At 36.4% G+C, this 19,937-nt stretch overlaps 2 protein-coding genes across 4 annotated transcripts in view; one reads left to right on the top strand and one right to left on the bottom strand.

Annotated features, from left to right (window-relative positions):
• The window catches only part of PDZD8 (PDZ domain containing 8), a 59,445-nt gene extending 44,097 nt beyond the window's left edge, over positions 1-15,348 (top strand). Inside the window, exons 4-5 of the mRNA XM_005229773.4 lie at positions 8,150-8,312; positions 10,704-15,348. Coding sequence (XP_005229830.2) covers positions 8,150-8,312; positions 10,704-12,901 — 2,361 coding nt within the window. The 3' untranslated portion in view covers positions 12,902-15,348. The remainder of the gene's footprint in view (positions 1-8,149; positions 8,313-10,703) is intronic.
• A 123-nt stretch (positions 15,349-15,471) lies between these two features.
• SLC18A2 (solute carrier family 18 member A2) overlaps positions 15,472-19,937 on the bottom strand; it is a 32,966-nt gene continuing 28,500 nt past the window's right edge. For all 3 annotated transcript variants that reach the window (XM_055801281.1, XM_055801273.1, XM_055801291.1), the window contains one exon: positions 15,472-18,811. In XM_055801281.1, coding sequence (XP_055657256.1) covers positions 18,704-18,811 — 108 coding nt within the window. In that variant the 3' untranslated portion in view covers positions 15,472-18,703. The remainder of the gene's footprint in view (positions 18,812-19,937) is intronic.

The following is a 19,937-nucleotide window of genomic DNA, read 5'->3' as shown; positions in this document are numbered from 1 at the left end:
AAATTGTTTGAATATTCATTCTCATATGACTTTGAGCGTTGGCTGAGTCCTTTGTTTTACTGATGAAGACTGTTTTCAAGACAGAGTGCATTATTCAGTTTTTTTGGTGTGAGAGGTGATCAATGTGAAAGGTTGACTTTTTTAGGGGACAACAGACTAGGCAAGTGAACAGCTGCTGAGGACAGCTGTGTGAGTACAGGAAAACCTCTACAGAGTCATGGGTTTTCAGAGCAGAGTAAGCTGCAGTGGAGGAAAGCAGAACACCAAAGCAAAAATCAAGTAATGAAAATTGTTTAAAAACTTGAAGGATCCGCCTTGTCCAGAAACCCACTGCAAACACTATGGTGAACACTGGGTAGAGGCATGGGATTAACTGTCAAACTAAGTGGTATAGGACAGTTGAAGAAAATGAGGTTATGTACTTAAATAAATTCCATAATATCCCTGTGGAGACAGATTTCTGATAAAACTTTCATATTTTTATAGTCACTGTAACTCAGTCCTGTTTGCCATGAAGTCTTATTTTTATTGGTGGTATCTACTTATGCTGTAAGCTCATTCTGTAGTTACTAGCTTGTCCTTTTTTTGGTTTTGTCTGTTAAATTTTTAACTGTTCTATCAAATTTCTTCTTCCAAGCAAAATGGGCAGAAGAATATCTTTTTTGGCAATTGCTCAGTTGTATACTGTAAAATGAATTGTGCGAGAACAATAATTTGGATATTCAGGATTGCTGTTTGACAAAAGATTTTATTTTTTTCATAAGCAGTAGATATTTTCCTTTTTAATTTCTTATTGAAATTTTATTCATATATATTTTAAAAAGGTCTAAATATATTTATATATTATGTTAGTTTGAAAAAACGAACACCCCACCCCCATTCTAGTATGTCTAGAACAAATACATGTTAATTCAACATATGTCTGGTACGTTTGGGCAACATATTTAAGAAAATTGGGGAGGAAAACCAAATCAGCATGTTTTGAAATTAGCTGAATCAATGTAAACTTGGGAACGGGAGGAAAAAATTATGAAAATTTTCAATCGACTTTGTCGACTGAAAGGTGTATGTTTCTTTAGTATAGAGGAAGCATCACATAGCAAGGAAGTATGTGAATTATTGTTGTAGAAGTACTGATACAGATTTTAGAACAGTAACGACTTTAAAGATTTAGCTTCAATTACAGAAACAATGAAAGTCAGATTTTTATTCAAGCTATCTTAGGAAATGCATTTTTAAAAAGTTTGAAAAATAATTCACAAATCGGTGAAATAAACTTCCAAGTTTGTAAATGTGTTTTCTGCTACATGTTGGTTTCTTGGAGTACAGTATTGCTTCTAGCTGTGATATATACTTATGTTTTCAGAATCAGTATATTATCTTTTGCATTAATTACCTTCAGTCTTTTTCTTAATAGTGGTTTGTAAGTAATGCTTGTTTCTGGTGGGGAGGAAAATAAATACTGAAGAGTCAATTTTCTATGTAGAGTTAACTTTATTACAGAGATTATTTACTTTCTTTATATAGTTTGTCACATGGTGTAGTCTAGTTACTCTGTTAAATATGAATGTAGCTTTTGATCTGTTTTTCCTTTTTTTAAATCTTCTGTCAGCATGTTTTCACACATCTGAACTTGCTAAAGGAAATATAAAGATTAAGGAGATGAATGCACATGTCCAGTTTTAGGTAGCCAGCTCCTGAGTTTGTTCTTCTTGGGTCTGTATGTTTTTACAGTATATTTTAATGCATACTAACCAGGGAGTTGCTTGGGAAACCCAATCTGTTTGACAAGTTTTTGAACCAAATTTTTAGTGGATTTTTGTGCAACAGTGTGAGTATAAGAAGTAATAGTGAACGCCGTTTATAATCAGTACATTCTTTATTGCCTATTGAACTATTTAAGCATCCCAAGAATAAGGCTAGCTCTCAAATGCTCAGAAAACTTTCTTCTCTGTCCATTGGGAGTTTTCTCTATGCCTGAGAGAATTAAAGTGTTTTTGTCATCACAGGCTGCTTGCTCAGGGTCTACATCAGACACTTTCCGTGCAAGATTGTTTTCCTGACAGTTTCCCCAGAATGCTTCCAGGGGTTATCCTGCCATGTGGACAGGAGGGCTGGAGGGTAGGGTGGAAAAGGCTCCTGCTGCTCTGGCCATGTAGTTTTGGGCTTCAGGGCTGTCACAAGGAGAAGAAAAACATCTACTCCTTTGTTAAAACATAGATGGAAATCCTCTCAGGACATTAAAAAAAATAATTCTTTTTTTCCTTTGAGTCTAATGTTACTAAGGAATGTGTTGTAAGACTGGCGATACCTGTTTCTTTTCACTGTCTTTAGCCGGTATAAATAATCTGGCAATCATTTCACTGTGCAGGTCATATATGATGACTGTATAATAAATAATAAAGTTGAAAAAAGCAATAATGCTAAAGTCCATATTTTAAAGATATATGCCAACCCCCTTTTTTTAATAATGCAAATATCTGAGTCTTCAGAATAGAAGGAACTGCTTCCTAGTTTTGTACTTTAATGTTGGTGGGGTATTTTTTTATTGACATGAAATATTCCTTCCTTTCCTCTCAGCATGCAGAGTTGTCTAGGAGAACGTAATACTTTACAGGCATATTCATAGACATTATCTCTTATTTTTGCGTGAAACACATTAGACCATACCTAGCAAGAATACCTAAGATCCACTGTAGTAACCGTGACAGGTTGGAAAAAAAATTAAGTTTTTATCTACAGTACAGCATTGATGTGATGTCAGTTTGTGATACATAATAGCGTATTACACACCACTGATAGTGAATAAGAAATATTTTCAAGATACTATTTTTTAGTTGATGTAAAGTCAATGAAATAAGATTTCTTACATGTGCTTGGGTGATCAAGCTTTTCTTAGCATTTACTCAAAACTGACATGCTTACTAAACTCTAATAAAGCTTTATTGTGTTAATGCTTACAATAGTTAAGCAAATGTGGAATATTAGAGTAAAAATTAAGCTATTAAAAAAAAATTTCCTTTTCAGTTCCTGAAAATAAGTGATTTGTTTAAAAAGGAAAAAAATTCTCATGCTCTAAATTATCATGCTGTGGCTTAATTCTGTGACTTTTTATTTTTGTATTCATCAAATAGTTTTTAAAGTGTTTAGCTGAATGATGTTGCACTGCTAGTAATAGGTTGTCATACATACTTTTACAGATGTTGTAATCTCCATATATATTAATGGACATTATTTATTATGTCTTCGCAAGTGTGACTAGAAATGCTGTATCTAACGTTAACTTCCATTGTAGTTACGAGACTACATTCTTACTTCTGTATTCAAAAATAACTGGACTTTTTAGGCATGGTTTTGGAAGAAAATGAGATGGCATCACATTTGTCTGTTGGCCATAAGAGGGATATTTATTATCCCTTTGCACTTGCAAATTCTTTCAAACTGATAATTTAATGAAGCATTTGAAGCCTAAAACTGTATCCTGTATTAACACTCACGTAAATATTTGGGCATTTAAATGATATTAGCAAGCTATAAACTTCTGAATGATCACTGTGTGGCTGTGAAGTTCAGTATCTGTGTGTTAAAAAAGCTTGGAAAAATTGATTTTCACTGATGTCTAACATCTGCTATGCCTTCAGAATGATGAGGCTGAGGTAAGGAAAGGCTGTAAGGCACAACATAATTTTCTGCTCCATTGTATTTGCAGAGCATGCTTCCAATATTGAACTGAAAGTAGTGATGGGGTTGTGCTCCGCAGTTTCTCATACACTGATGCATATAAATGAACTAAAGTTTGTACTGTGAAATCAATGCCTATAGACTTTGTCCTGGAAAAGTCAGGCATCCACAGCCTCACATCAAAATGTTTTATTAATTTGAAAGTCAATGGACATCTTGTGCCCTCTTCTTGGTGGTTTTTTTTTCTTCAATAATAAAACATTAAGGAAATGACTTTTCTTTTTTCCCAGGATAGCCATTCCTGCTCTGTTGCATCTTAGTCTCAACAAGTATTTCATAAATAATCTGAGGGTTGCTTACCTTTTTTTTTTAAAAAGGTACATTTTCTAAGTTCAGTGACACAATTTAAATTTTTCAGTATAAACTCTCTAAATGTATGCCTGTCACTAACAAGCAAGTAGTATCATTTGCTTTGTATTGCTTCTAATTTAATAACTACAAAGTGTTGCAGGAACTAGTAAAACAGAGCTATTAGGTCAAATTTAAATAAACTTGCTTTAATATGGTATAGCTAGTTGGTTAAAATTTCCCTTTCTCCTAGGTACAGCTGTTAATTTTTCTGCATTGCAGTGAGCTTCCTTAATAGTAAATGTCCTTTCATTATCAGCAGAGGTGGGTTTCTTTCTGTGTGATTTAGCTGATTTTTGTCCTTCTGATGTTTCGTGTTCTGGGACACCCTTGTCTCTTCACATTTATTATCAAGTTTCAATTTGAGGGAGAGGCAGAAAGGCATGAAGGAGCTGTGCTGGGTATATGAAGATGCTTGGGTTTGTGAAGGTACTTGTGGGGTGGGGGGTGTTTGAGAACTCGAAGCAGGGGTTACCTGCACTGCAGCTAGCCTGAGATATTGTGGGCTTACTTGATGAAACGTGGGAGCTGCCAGAAAGAAAAATCAAGGAAACTATTCATCTGCTTTGGGTTGATAAATAAAAACAGTTTACTTCGTGAGAAAGCTTGTGACTGTGCCAAAGTTAATAAAAAGTTGAGATGAACTTTGCTTGTTATGTTCAAAGGCGCTCCCCTTCCAAAAACAGCTTTCCATCAGATACTGCTAGAATATTGGAAGTCTCCATCAGTGAGTCATACGCGTTGTAATCTGCGGTTGGTGTCCCTGCATGGGAGCCAAATGTTCAGAGATACCTAAGTGTCTTTGGTCCCAGCTGTCCCTAGTTTCTTTTATGTGGTCTCACCCTGGGGGAGGAGGGAAGCCTGTAATGCTGGGAATCACCTCAGAGGTTTCTAGTCTTTTCCAGTAGAGAATATTTTCACTGTTAAGTCATCCACTGTTGAGATCTGCTCAGAGTCGTCCTTGGATTCAAAAGAAGCTCAAGAGGATGAGGGTTGGTACTGACAAACTCTGTAAGAAGGAGCTTTTGGTAACACTTTTTCCTTTTTATTGTCTAATTATGCCCTTCCCCATGTCTGCTCCTCATGGTTTGCCGTGATTGCAAGTACTAATAGTGGTTAGAGGTCATTGCTGCCTTTCTTCAGAACACTAGATGTTGTAGTACTAGCTCTTGTTTCCCTTCTGACATTCCCTTTCAAATAAGGCTTGTTGCATTCTGAAGGAAGGGTCTTTCAAAACTATCACTTGTTTGTGCCACTGTTTGAATGGATGAGAAAATATTGGACTGTAAAAAAGAAAAAAAAAATTGCATGTAACTCCTGTAAAAGTGTTACAAAGGCCAGTGTCCCTCTGAAGTTGGATGTTTTTCTGATCTGCACAAAGACTTGATTGCAGAGGAGTTCTCATGCAAACAAACTTACAGCAATGTTTCTTCTGCAATGATGCAAAACTAACAGACTGTCCATCTTGGATGAGCCATGACTTTAAAACGTATTATCTTATAAATTAACTCCAGTTCTCGGCATTAAGATCCAGAACTAATATGTCAACAAAATAGATGTGTCCATAAAGGAGTATAATTAAATGTCCAGAACAACTTAGTGTTAAGAGGAAAATTATCCTGTTTTGGATTTTTTTCCCTCCATCATTCTGTCCAAGCATCCATTTCTTTCCTGAAATTCTATCACTAAAGAGCTTTAAATTTCAGTGGACTAACAAAAATAAGGGCAAAAAATAGTTATAGCTTGCTTTTCAGTCTTTTGTGTGGTTCATGTTTGCTGGTGTTCCTTAAGTGGGAGTTTAACTTTCTGATCTTCATTAGGATAGCTTACATAGTCATTTAGAGTAAGATTTTCAAAGGAGCCATCATAAGAAAAGATATTTGATTACTTAGACTCTGTGGCAAATCTCAGAAATAGTGATCGCCTTGTTATTTGATAATAATATGCAGAGCTACATAGCATAGGGGAGTGATTTCTGGAAGGAGCTTTTGTTGGAGGTTTGTATGCCGGCACAGCAAATTAATGTCACTTGTGGTTTTTTGACAGTTAAAATGTTCAACTAGTGTTGTTTGAAATTGTAGTAATTGTTCACGTTGTTTCTTTGCAGCACATGCAACATTTGTGAATTGCTAACTTAAAGCCATATTATATATAAGGACTAAAGCAGAAGAGTAATTCTTTTCTTTAGAAAATGTTTCTCTCTTCTTCTGCAGGTATTTCTGATACGTAATTAAATTTTAAAAAAAACCTCTTAAGAATTAAGAAACAAAGAAAAAGTATGAGAGTTTCATTGGTGTAAATGGGAAAGGCCTTAATTAAAAGCAACAGGGGAAAAAAAAAAAGGCAAAAACCCTACCACAGTTGTTTCTGCAGGGAACTACTTGTTTGTTTTTATAGAAGAACCTTGAAACTTGGAACTGCAATTAAGCTTACATTTTTGTAAATGTCATTTTGTGTTGTCATATACATTACTGGATATTCACAATAGATGTTAACAAAGTTTGATAGAAAATTATCTTTAAGTGACTGCGAGAAATGCAGAAAATTATTGACAAAGCTTGGAAAGTTAATGCAAGTCTGCTCCTTCAAACTCAATACTGTACTGAAGCAAATTGTTGCATACTGTAGCATTTTTATTTCTACAAAGAACTGAACAATTAATACAAAACCCAAGATGTGCTGCTATTAAGACTATAGGAAAGGAGTGAAAGCCATGCAGCCAATGAGAGTCATGTACTGAAGCTCAGTAATCCACTTCATCTGTGGAAAGCCATTGTACAAAATTAAGCAAACTAACACATCCTCAGAAGAGAAGGATCAACTGCAGACAGTTCAAACATTGACAATTGAATAGCAACAAAGTAAATGCAGAAGGATGGATGAGAAGACTGTCTACCAAAACCCAGTAAATTGAAACCAAATAGAAAATTTCCTGTGGAGGTTTTCTACAAACAATGTCTGTCTCTGTTCTTAGGAATCAAAAAAAGCGAATTACATATTTGTCCTTGGAGCTGAAACATAGACTATGAGTTCCCCTTTCAAACAGACACAACATGCATTGGTGGAATGATTGTAGATGATCATTTGAAACAGTATAGAAAGAATGTGTTTTAGGGGGAAAAAAGGTATATTTTTAAATTCATAAAGGACAGTCTTCATTAAGAGAAAAGTTCTCAAATATTTCAGATACTAAGGTATGTAAACAATTGACTACTACCTAGATATAATTTGGAAGTCCCCATTGAAGAATATAAGACATCTGTGCGTGCATGTGGGATGAAACTTTACTGCAGAGATTGCACCTAAGTAATTATCTTTTTAAGGATATCTGGGATTGTGTTAAGTCTTATCTTTTATTTATCTTGCAGCATAAATATGAGAAAAGGGTTCTGAGTCTTTGAAGAAACATCTTAGGCTATTGTTAATTTAGATTTATTCTAAATATGCTTTAGCAATGTAGAAGTACATAAGTTTTCTTACTCCAAACACATTCTTGTATAGACGACTGAAGAGCTACTTGCAGAACACAAACGTGGTATATTCGAAGTGATACTTAGATTGAAGGTACAGTGCTCTATAATAACTTCCTCCCAATAAAACCGATGATGAGGTTGTGTTTAGATGTAGCTCTGTTGGGACTGGCGCTTTTTGTGAAGATGAGCCATGTGTTGCCTTTCTTGCTGATTTGTATTTGCGTAGGTTATCTCGGTATGTTACTAATTATATATAAAACTATTGAATAGATGTGTACACATACACACTTGTGGCTTTTTTTATTATTTTGCTGACAGTTTCTTGCACTGCTCTCTAGTTTTGGCATATTTGGCTCTTCAGCACTGGTGACATTTGGTTCCATGTTTCTCCAAAGGTGTAAACTGGATTAGCAGGCAGTTAATCTATGACATGAATATCTGCTTAATGAAGTCACTGGATGTCCTAATGTAATTAAAAAAATAATATCAGTTGTATAATTTCATTTAAATGACCATTAGTAACCATTAGTAACCATGAATCCTTGCAGTCTGCTTAATCAACATACTCCTAACGTCTTTCTCTCCAGGCAGAACTAGTGAAAGGCAATCTGCAAAGCGTTGGGCTCACGCTCCGCCTTGTACAGTCCAAGGAAGAAGATGCAGGGCATGTTGTCATTGCAACTGTGACTCCAAACTCACCTGCTGCAGCTGCTGATCTACAGAGGGGAGACAGACTTCTAGCCATTGGCAGTGAGTAATATGTCAGCTTTCAAAATAAGTGTTGTCTTGCAAAGTGGGAGGACGTGTCTGCATATGGTTCAACTAGACTGCCTTTCTCAACAAGTATGGTTATGCTTGGCAGTCATAAAAATTAACGCATGTATTTATGGCCATTTAACGATATAATGCACTTGATTAATTTCCTTGCAGTTTATTTACTCTTTGCTAGGTAAATTCAAAATGAAGTTGAATAAACATTTGAATATAAACATATTCTAACTGACAGTGATCCTGTGAGGTTCTCTACTTAGTCTCTTCCAGTGATGTTATAAAATGTGCTTAGTTTACAAAGAAAATCATAGAATTGTACACCTTACGCCTGCATACTCGGCTTTGAACCTTAAAAGTACTAAACAGAGTATGGAACAAGTAGCATAAACATATTTTTGACTTAGAGTAGTTGTCTGAAATGTCAAGATGACCCAAGAAGACCTGATGAGCATTTGATAGTATTCTTATACTTGTAGTATAAATTTTTGTTAGCTCTGACATGTAGGAGCCTTAAGTATTATTTAGAAATCAATTCTACAGTTCTTACAATTTGTCCAAAGTTCTCAAATATAACTGGCAGATAAGTGCTCTGTTGAAACAGTTACCCTTGACTTTTGTGGAGGAGGGCACTGTGGTTTTTTTGTTGTGGGTTTTTTGGTTGTTTGGTTGTTTTTATTATAATAAAGATTCTGTTGAAATCCCTGGGCATTATGAAGTGGATTGATACCAGTTTATATTCTACAGTTTTAAACTAGACCATCTCCAGGTAATAGCTTGAATACTTCTAGTTTATATGGACCCTGTCACCAACAGAGAACTAGATCATAATCTAAACCATGATCAGAAACTGATACTGAAAATCTTACTGCTATAAACTTGAGAATTGGAGGGGACCTACAGAATGTGGCAATGGACTGAAGGACAAGTAAACCATTAGCAAGAAAAGTGGCTGGTCAACTTAGTGGAAGGAGCAGATAGGAACCTGTTAATAATTAAGAAATAACGCTATGTTTTCCAGTGGATGTTGTGTGACTAAAAACATTATGAAGTAGGAATCATAAGTAGTGTAGTTTAAAGTTGTTGGGGGTTGTGTACTGTCCAGGGATTTATAAAGACCAAAAAGGAGTTGGAATATCACTGTATATTAATAAAAATTTAGAAATAAGTATAGGTACCACTGATAAAATAGAATGTAAACTGAAATCATGCTGGGGGGGAAAATGGTAGAAGAAATTATGTTAGGGTTATATTGTGAAATTTGGATATTCTCCATCATGTAGTCGGTAGAAAAAGAAATGCAGAGAGCTGCATAATTCTGAGCTATATATGGTATCCCAGATATCCCTGCATGTGACAGCATACATGTCTTCTCCAAACATTAACCATATAAATAAGAGATAAATAAATGTTATATTTGGTTCTTCTGTCATTAATACGCTATAGCAGAATTACTGTGGTAAAATACTATGAAGATAGAACTTTATACATTTACGACATGAACTGCTTAAACTCCCTGCTAGCACAGTTGTATTAATTGGTGGGTGTTTGGTTTTTTGTTTGTTTTTTTTCAAGTTTTTGCCTGAGAGGTTTTACAGAGCAGAGCTTAACCACTATAATGAGTTATTGTGATTAGGTACTGCCCAAAATCCCCATTGCATTGCACCAGTGATTTAAAAGGGTTTTGACTTGCTTTGGACAGGCAATTGGTGATTCCTCTAGAACAAGAGATTATTTTTACCTGACACCCTACATGACTTTATTTGGATTATGTGCTCATTAAAGATATTTTAGCTTGCGCGTAATTTGTTGAATCTTACCATAGGCTGGAAATACTGTCAAATGGCTCTGAAAGTTCTGATGAGAAAGGTGATTGAGTTCACTGTTCAGCCACACTGAGAATGTAGCGTCATGCCTATATTTTATTAACGTATTGGAACTATTTTCTTTGTTAGCTTGCTTCTGTTTTAATTAAAACTATGTTTAAAGAGATGTATCTCTTTTGAATAATTTGTTAAATGCCTGCCACTAAGTCCAAAGTTACAGTAAGACCAAAGTTAAAAAAGTTAGCATGTAACATCAACATTATTCTATAAGATTACAGCATTAATAACAAACAGCAAACTGGAGTATTTATGTTAGTATCTTTTCCAGCTCCTGAAGTGATATATTTGTATGAATAAAATGGAAAGGGTCCATCTGTTACATTTCAATTAAGCTTTTCTGTCATAATTGACTTCCTCTGCTAGTGAGCAACAACAGTATTGCCACTATTAAAGAGCTAAACATGTTTGTTGACTATTTTTGACCATTTAGGTTGTTATCATAATTAAAATTTAACAACTTTGTCCTTTTTTTTTTTTTTTTTATTAGGTGTTAAAATCACATCAACTGTCCAGGTGCTGAAGCTTATTAGACAGGCTGGGGACAGAGTTTTAGTCTTCTATGAAAGGCCCGTTGGGTACAACCAGCATGGTTCAGCACTGCAGGATGGGTTTGGACAATTGGAAGACACTGCTTTCTTGACACAGCCAGAAGATGACCAAGCTAGTTTATCAGCTGATGTTGATAACAGAGATTTTGATTCAGAATTTGAGGACTTAGCTTGCGAATCACCTGACCAAAAGGAAGATCTGCCAACAACTCAGTCTCCCAAACGTTCAGTAGTAATACTTGCTGCTAAACCCCTTGGAACTATATCTCCGATTCTGAATCGAAAGCTACATTTAGGAAGTTATCAGACAACATCAAAAACACAACAAAAAGATGGAGCTAAAGTGGCAACACCCAAAACTATTGAGAGTTCAGATGCATCGCAGCAATTGGGTAAACAATCACAAGGATCTGGTACGAAGCCTCCTGTGCCACCTAGGCCACAAAGTAAGCCTGTTTTAACTACTAGTGAAACTCAGAATCTGTTAGAAACTGGAGGTGTGTCTTCTGAAAAACCAGAGAGGCCGCCTCCACCTACAAATAATGGAGAAAAATGTACAGAGAAGGTAATAAAGAATAACGATCAAATAGAAGATCCAGCGGTATCAAAAGTAATAACAGCACCAAAACAAGATACATTAAAAGATGGACTTTCAGAAAATACACGTAGTTACAAAGATAGTGGAGATGATCATCAAACATGGGAATCGCCAGAAATTCCTTACAAAGTCCGGCAAGGTCGATGGCCAAGGACGAGAACATCCTCCTGTCTATTTGAAGTAGAAGGATACCATAAGTACCTTAACGTTGCACTGTGGTGCAGAGACCCTTTTAAAGCAGGTGGGTTTATCTGCTTAGGATATGTAAGCATAAAACTTGAAGAAATTGCTTTAGATTGTATAGCTACATCCTCAATGGAATATATTAGAACATTTAAACTGGATGCTCCTGCACCTAAAGCAGCAGTCACCAGAACAGCATTGCGGAATTTGACAACCCATAAGGGATTCAATGAAAAATTTTGTTATGGCGATGTAACTTTACACTTCAAATATTTAAAAGAAGGTGAAATAGATGATTCAAATCTTCTCCTGGAGAAAGAAAAGGAATGTCACTTGGAAGAGGAAGCTCGTGCACTTCAGAAAGAGGATCCTTACTTGGGACAGGTTGTTTTTACAGAGAACAAGCATAATTTTCAAGACACTCAGTTTCAGAATCCAACTTGGTGTGATTACTGCAAAAAGAAAGTATGGACTAAAGCGGCTTCGCAGTGCATGCTCTGCGCTTACGTTTGCCATAAAAAATGTCAAGAAAAATGTCTAACTGAGACGCCCTTTTGTGTGGGAGCTGAAAAGCGACTTGATCGAACTGCGGGAGGTTGTAGAGCAGAAGGGCAGGAAGCTCCCCAAGCTGCATCCTCTCGTGTGGATTCAGAATCTAAATCTGGTAACAGAACTACAGGTTTGACCAGGCATATCATCAATACAAGCACCCGTTTGTTAAACCTTCGTCAAGTCCCCAAAGCTCGCCTCTCTGAGCAAGGAACAGAGGTGGTAGAACCTTCGCCAAAGCACACACCAAACACTTCGGATAATGAAAGCAGTGATACTGAAATCAGTGGGCCCAGCAGTCCTTCAAAACGTGCAGCAGGTACTGGGATAAAACTGGTCCGAAAAGAGGGTGGTCTAGATGACAGTGTCTTCATTGCTGTTAAAGAAATTGGACGTGATCTTTACAGAAGTTTACCCACAGAGGAGCGTTTTCAGAAATTAGAATTTATGTTGGATAAGCTGCAGAATGAAATAGACCAGGAGCTGGAAAATAACAATTCACTGGTTAAAGAAGAAAAGGAGACAACCGATGCAAGGAAAAAAGCCTTGATTTCTGCTGCACTGGCTAAGTCGGGTGAAAGACTGCAGGCCCTTACACTGCTGATGATCCACTACAGGGCAGGCATTGAGGACATAGAGTCTTTGGAGAACATGTCATTAGAGCGGCAGGCCAAAAGGGTGACTAAAGATTCGGAGGAACCCAGTACGGCAGAAGAAATGGATAATGAAGATGTCAGTCTGATGGAGGCTCCAACATTCAACATCATATCAGAAGAACCAGTTGATCCACCTCTATCAGCAGACTGATATTTACATGTTTAGTCTTTGCAGGAATGGGCTAAAAGAATACTTTGCACTTAATTAAAAACACACAAAAATTAAATTAGAACACTGGCATAACGTGTCCTGCTTCTCCACAGTTACTTGCCTGTGTAAGAGTACAGGTAATAATGGTTCTTCTCCAGCTACAGCACCATCATTTTGTTAAACAGGCTGGTTAAAACTACATTTTGGGGTTTATATTGGAAATTTATTTTTAATAACTTATTTTTATTTTTTCTAATTATGTAACCTTACCATTTCACATTAATGTGTGTGGTGTCCAATGGATTACTTGCCCCCCTACCCTCCCCGGATTGTTTGGGGTTGTTTCTTTTTTGAGCTAGTGTTTTCAACAGGAAACTGGCAAGATTTTCAAAATGTGTAGTTTCCATTGTATGATGAAAAAACTATAAGCTTGTTGCATGCCTAAGCTGATGACTGACACAGAAGTCACTGAGGGACCAGGCTTTAAAATGTTGATCACAGTTTTATTGTATGTCTTCTAAGTAGTTGCATTTTTTTTTTTTCGGCCAAACATATCATGAAAGCAAACAAAAGGTCTTTTGTTTTGTCTGTTATTAATATTTACTGAAGTGAACGTTGCGTATCATTTGTTTTCCATGTTTTTGTTAAATACAAGAACTTTTCATAGTCTGTAATTAACATAAAATATAGTAATGCTATCCTAAAAAAAAATCTTCCTTAGAACTTTGGGCTATTGTATCCTGATTGGGTAATATTAGATATCAAAATACATACCAGTATCTTGTGATAATTTAATTGGGAATATCTTTGAGGTAAGAGGCTGGTTGCCTTCCAGAACAAAATTCTATGTTTAAGTATTGTTGTATTATCTGATAACCTGATAGAGGAAGATTGTTCTTCACAAGAGTTGGAGGTTTCATTGCATTCTATGAAAAAGCGTGTAATGATGGTTTAAGTAATTTTTAAAAAATGAATTAATATTTTGCTGCTGACTATCATTTCAGAAAGCTTAAGGTACAAAACACTTTACAAAATAAGTAAACGTGTTCTCTCAGCTGTTCTCAGTAATCATATAGTGGTAAGTTACATCCAGCTTCTCAGCCAGAAGAGACAGTCGGAGCAGAAGGATCACCTTTCTCAGAAAAATATCCTGGAGTGCATATAACATGTTTTATTTGAGTCAAAATAAGTGAGTCCAGTAGAGATGAGGAAGAATTTCAGCCAGCAGCTTTTGAAAAGAACAATCTGGTTTTGTGCTATGTGTTAACTGTGGATCTTAGCATTGCGTGGCTAAGGCTGTTGTTATTTATTTCCCTGTAAACATGTCTTTGTTTCATCTTCTGTGTATTGAAATGCCATATAAAATATCATCTTTGGTTTAGGTACTGTGTTAGGTACTGGTATCATCATCACTGGTAGTAGAAAAAAAAATACGCTTTTGGAAATGGAGTTGAATCTAAGATGGTAAAATAACGCCTTTAAATTTTCAGGCAGTCTGTAATGGACCTCTCAGTTAGATTTGCTTCTCAGTTTATTTTTGTGATGGGCAAAATTAAGAAGCAGTGGCTTTCACAGATGGAAATGCATACTTGTAACTTCTAAACAAAACGGTTACTTCCGCTCTTGCAACTACTTGCACTTTTTTGTGAGTTCTGGGCAGTTGATACTTACTTAGCTGATGTATGGAAAACACTATCCATGCTACGATAGGCATGTGACACACTTCTGAAATTAAGCTTCAGCAAATAATTGCACAAAATTAGCTTCCCTTATTGACTAAAAGTTATTTAACCTGTACTTGCTTGAGATGTATATTAAGACTTGCCCACTCCATTTTCTTGGTGGCTTACCATTGGTGGTGATCTGCGTTCAATCTCCATCAGTGTTTGCTCTTAGGGACTACTATAGAGATTTTCAAACATAGCCAAGTACTTCACTTAAACCCTGGTACACGTGAAGGAGCTGTGAGAACAATGCAAATACCGATTTCAAAAACACATCCATGGTTTTAAATTGACTTGCATAATATAGCGGGTAAGAAAAGCTGGATACAGTTTTCCTCATATAGTATTGCTAATGATGATTGTAAGAGAGAAATTAAACGTAGTGCAATATTTTTAAATATACCGAATGGGAAAAGGGCAAAACAGTTGTATTTTAGTGATAAGAAGGAAAACATAAATTCCTATCTGGCATTAATTATAATAAACAGTGAATCTCGAGGGGAAAATTGTAATAGTACATTCCTGATGTAATCTGTGCTTCATGCTTGACTGTAAATAGCTGAAAATAAAGAATACCACAGAAAACAAGAATATCTGGACTTAATGATATCTGAATAGGTGGCAGCTACACACATTTGCAGAAGATCTGCCTAATATGATTTTGTTGGCTATTATTTTATCATGAGAATAAGCTTTAATAAAATAGTTTTGCTAAATTATCAACTTCTTTGCATTGTGTTAATATTTTTTAAACATTTGTATTGCAGTTTATCATCTGAAGCCACTAAAAGGAAAGATCTCTGGGAGAAAAACACATTTTGCATTAAATAAAATACTGATGGCTGGATTAATTGGGCTTTTATGTATTCTTTCTATTTGCATATGCATGTGGTTTTACTCACAGTTTAATAGTAAATTTCTTTTAAAAGTGGTGTTTCCAGCTGATTCTTTGTATAGCTAGAGAATCTTATAAAATGTTACGGATGTTTATGGCTGTTTAAGACCTCCAAGCACTGCACAAATAATAATTACAGTGGCAGCATTGGTGATAGTGACTACCACCAGAGTTACATTAGGGGGAAAAAATTGTCTGAGAAAAATTCTTCTGACTTGCCCTGTCTTTCAGAAAATGTTAATGGATAACAACTAAACAAATGCTTACTGTTTACTAGCTCATTTTTATCTAATCAGCTTTTCTGTGTAACTCTCTGTCCTTGTTTTTTTTTCCCCTTAAATATGAAATGAAACATGTATGGAAGTTTACAACTACAGGGAAGGGCTCTGTAGTGGGAGCGAATTAACCAAGTGACTTTATCACACTTAAATTGACACAGATCAAAATATACAAAATATGAAAGAACCCAAACTATTCCAGGACAGAATGGGGTTTTTGTATGTTTTCTGTGACTAAAGTTCCTTCCTGAGTCTCAGCAAAAAGGGTTTGGTTACTTACTCCTCCAAAAGTCCAAAATTTAGAACAACTGCTAAGTATCTCTTCTAGGGGGGAAACATGGATGTCTGGGTGGCTCTTAACTCTGCCTTCCTCTAACTTCTTCTGGTGGACTGGGAGCAGAGGAAGAGCGTGGGAAACCAGACTGAGCTGTGTGGATCTGCTGAGCAAACTGGTAAGATGCTGGTTCATGATGCCCCAGTAGGAACTTGCCTTTATCTGCATTAGAGGAATGTGATCCATTAATCTCTCCCCCTCATACTCGATTGTGTTGCAGATTAATGTGAACTTTTCCTTAATTTTGATGTTCTCAAAAGTGTAAAACCAAGCCATGAAGTATAAAGCAAGCCATTCTGTGCTTTCTTTAAAGTATATATATAGGTTGCTACCTTTGCATTTCTTTCATACTTGTGAATTTAAGCAATACATTTTGTTAATCTGGCAAATAAATGAACATATATGATAATTTAGAATTCTAACATTGGTATGTTAATTTCAAATTTAATTGAATTAACAATTTTTGGTGTTGACCAAAACAGGTCAATGAAGCTAAGTAAAATAACTTCTCTTGGAGCAAAGTTTTGAGTATCTAAATGATCTACAGTGTTAAAATCTGAACCTAATGTAAATACTCATCAGTCTGCACAAGCGTTACTTATTCAGTGGCAGAGAAGTACTCAACATATGACAGAACCTTGGTTTATGCTGTCTAATGTCTGTCTCCAAACACCTCTCTGCTTTGAAGGAAGGATGTCCATCTGTTACGTACTCAAAGGAATGCGACTGAAAATACACCATCACAAAAAATCTTTACGTGGAGTTTTCAAATCAACCATAGGATGTCTTGCTTGGCCTTTCACACCATTTTAAGCCTCTTGCTTGTGTTGTTTTCTCAGAATCTTCACCCTTATTTAAGGAACATACAGGGGTGGTGCTGGTACTGCACATTTTGGCCGTAGCTGTTTCCCAAAAGCTAAATCTGAGCAGCAGCCCAGGACTGATCTGTGGAAGCTATTGCAGTTACTTAAACAAGTTGCATGTATTTATGACCTGGAGTGAAAACGTTTGTCCTGAGTTACAAATGGACTGGAAATGAGAAGTGTTTTTCCCAAGACCTAAAATATTTGTTGTTTTTTTTTTTTTCCCCCCAGGATACAGTAAAACAGAATGCATAAGGCAAATGATGAGGGGGATTCTTTCTTTCTTTATTATTTTTACTTTATTACAATAGATCATGAACTTCTTTCAGATAACTTTATTTTAATGCAGTCTGAACGCATAATTATTGACAAAGCAATACTTGAAGTCTGGTCCACTATATTTTTCATATTTTCTGACCATAGTATATATGCTTTACAAAACTATATGTAAACATAGTATCTATGCTGTCGTACATAAAACATCTGCACGTACATGAAAGAAGGCACATAAAGATTTTAATTTTATGGATGAAAAGATACACCACTGCTAATGAGGACATGGGGATTGGTTTAAAATGTTCTCTCAAAGTCTGATTTTTCTCACTGCAGAAAGGGGCTGCCTAATACAGTGCTTTACCTGCATTATACTGTATTCCCAAATGGTAAGAGCTATTGGCAATAAACTGGTCATTTTTTTCATTATTTTTAGCAAAGTTGAAGGTGTGTATGCAAATACAGAATAGATTTTTGTTGGAACTGCTGAAGTTGCTAGCTTACTTTTGGTACATGCTAAAGTTAAATACTATGATACTGCAGCTTTTCTTAACCAGTCACTGAAGAGGCATCTAAAATAAAGTTGGGATATGTTAAAACTCAAAAGATTAAAAATATAGAAATATAAAAAGTACCTTTATGCTGTTCATATTCCCTTTAAGGGAAGGGAACAGTGCACATTTGTATCTACTTGTTTACCTGGTGTAGTGTGTTTTGGGGGCTTCATATTGCACAACTGGTTAACAAAACTTCATTAAATACTGCTGACTAACAGCAATGCACTCATCTGTTTAAAATACTGTTTTCCACAATATTCCATGAGTGTTTCAGGGAGAACTCGTTTTTTCTAAATTGGCAATGAAGTTGTGCCTTTTATTTATTATGTATATTATTATGACCTAAAGTTGATCAAAAAAGTGATAGTGACGTCCACACTAAATTCCAGCCGTTGGCTCCTCTCAGTGTACTTACAAGGGTGCAATTTAAAAGGATGCAAATTAGATAGGTTTTCTTTGAGCTTTGCTACTTTTTTACCCCCTTCCAATTAAATAAGAAAGATCCGAGTTCGTGGCAGTAACTTATGACTCCAAAGTAAGAAACATTGTATGTCAACGAGTTGGCTTTAAAAACCAAATAGTTAAAACTGACATTTATACAGATTTATACTACACATTTAATAAAAAATATAGTGTAATATTCAATAAAATTAAATACACAAAATAAAGATTAACGCTATACAAACCCTCTATAAAAGCTTCCCCACCCCCCCATAAGGCGGTTAGCAGTCTGCTTTATAACCATGGGCGATTAATAATATAGCTTTGGTTTTTTTGACCATTTCACTATTAGATGTACAGTACAACTATGAGGATGAGATGTTTCACATGAAACACTGCATTTTGTACACCAAAATATGTTATATGGCTTTTTCATGTTACTCATCGCTTTCGTATTCTTCTTCATCGCCTATGGGGTAGGACTGGATGTTGTTCTGGGTATACATTTTTGTTTTCACAGGACAGTTGTGATCCATGAGTATTGCCTAAAAGAAAACAGTACAGCTGTTAAGTGTTCCTGCTTAGCTGCCTCTGCCTCACAGCCATGCTGCTGCGTCCATCGGTCCGGGATTCGCCTCCCCTCCCTGAAAGCAGAACCCGGAGTGATTTCAGAGCCAGTCAAGTCCACAGCTCTGTGTGAGGTGGGAGCTTGGCCCTGAAGGCATCACCAGCACATTTCTGGTACTGGAACCGGTATTTCAGCACATGTATTAAACTGAAATGCTTCTGCCTGCTCTCCACTTTTTTGCCTCTCCTATATTTAATCTCCATCCATTAAAATCTGGATGGCTGAGCCAGAGAAGCCTTACTGCCTCCAGCCGAGTCTTCCTTACTGGCTTTTCTTTTCCCACCCCTTTCTGTGGAGCTCCAGAGCAGCATCACCAGGCTCTGCCGGGAGTGGTGGCCATAATATTGTGACCTGACAGCCATGGCAAGCTGAGTGGCTATCATATGTAGGGGCCAGCTACAATACTACATTCTTTGGGATGAATTTTTCCTAGGACAATCAATCAGTCTCTGTCCTTGAAGCAGTTGTGTAGCACATTTCATGCTGAAGGTGATTGAGTTTGGTTTTTTGATTAATCACACCAAGACCACAAAGCAGGATCTCTCCTTTGCCTCTCTCCAGCCCCAGAGGTGGCAGCACATCTGTCATTGCCACAAGCTACTTTGGGAACAGATGTCCCTTTGCATTTACAGGCATGGTGTGGGGGGCAGGCAGTGGAAATGCTTAAGCTGAGGGGAGAGATCCTGTTCCTTCAGTGATTACCATGCTACAAGTGAAACCCTGGCAGTGACCAGGGAAGCACATGATAAACTTCATAGCACTAGCAGCTTTTTTTTTTCCTTTGGTCTTTCTATTCCTTGGCCACTGAAAAAAAAAAAAAAAACCAACCCAAAACATCAATGCAGTCTGCAAAGGTCATGACAAGGTATTAACTGAAATCTCCAGGATTCTGCAGTCCAAATATGTGCAAAATGAAAGGTCTCTGGCCCCACGTATGCTGCTCTTTCATCAAGATTAATTTCTCTGCCTTCTGTTCTGCTCATGCCAGTACAAAGCATGAGCAGCACACACAGCTCATTCTCTCCTTACCTTGCAGAGATGTG

The sequence above is a fragment of the Falco peregrinus genome, chromosome 1, assembly GCF_023634155.1.
Source record: "Falco peregrinus isolate bFalPer1 chromosome 1, bFalPer1.pri, whole genome shotgun sequence".
Lineage (NCBI taxonomy): Eukaryota > Metazoa > Chordata > Aves > Falconiformes > Falconidae > Falco > Falco peregrinus.
Note: the sequence above shows the minus strand (reverse complement) of the source record. Positions and strands in the feature narration are given on the sequence as shown.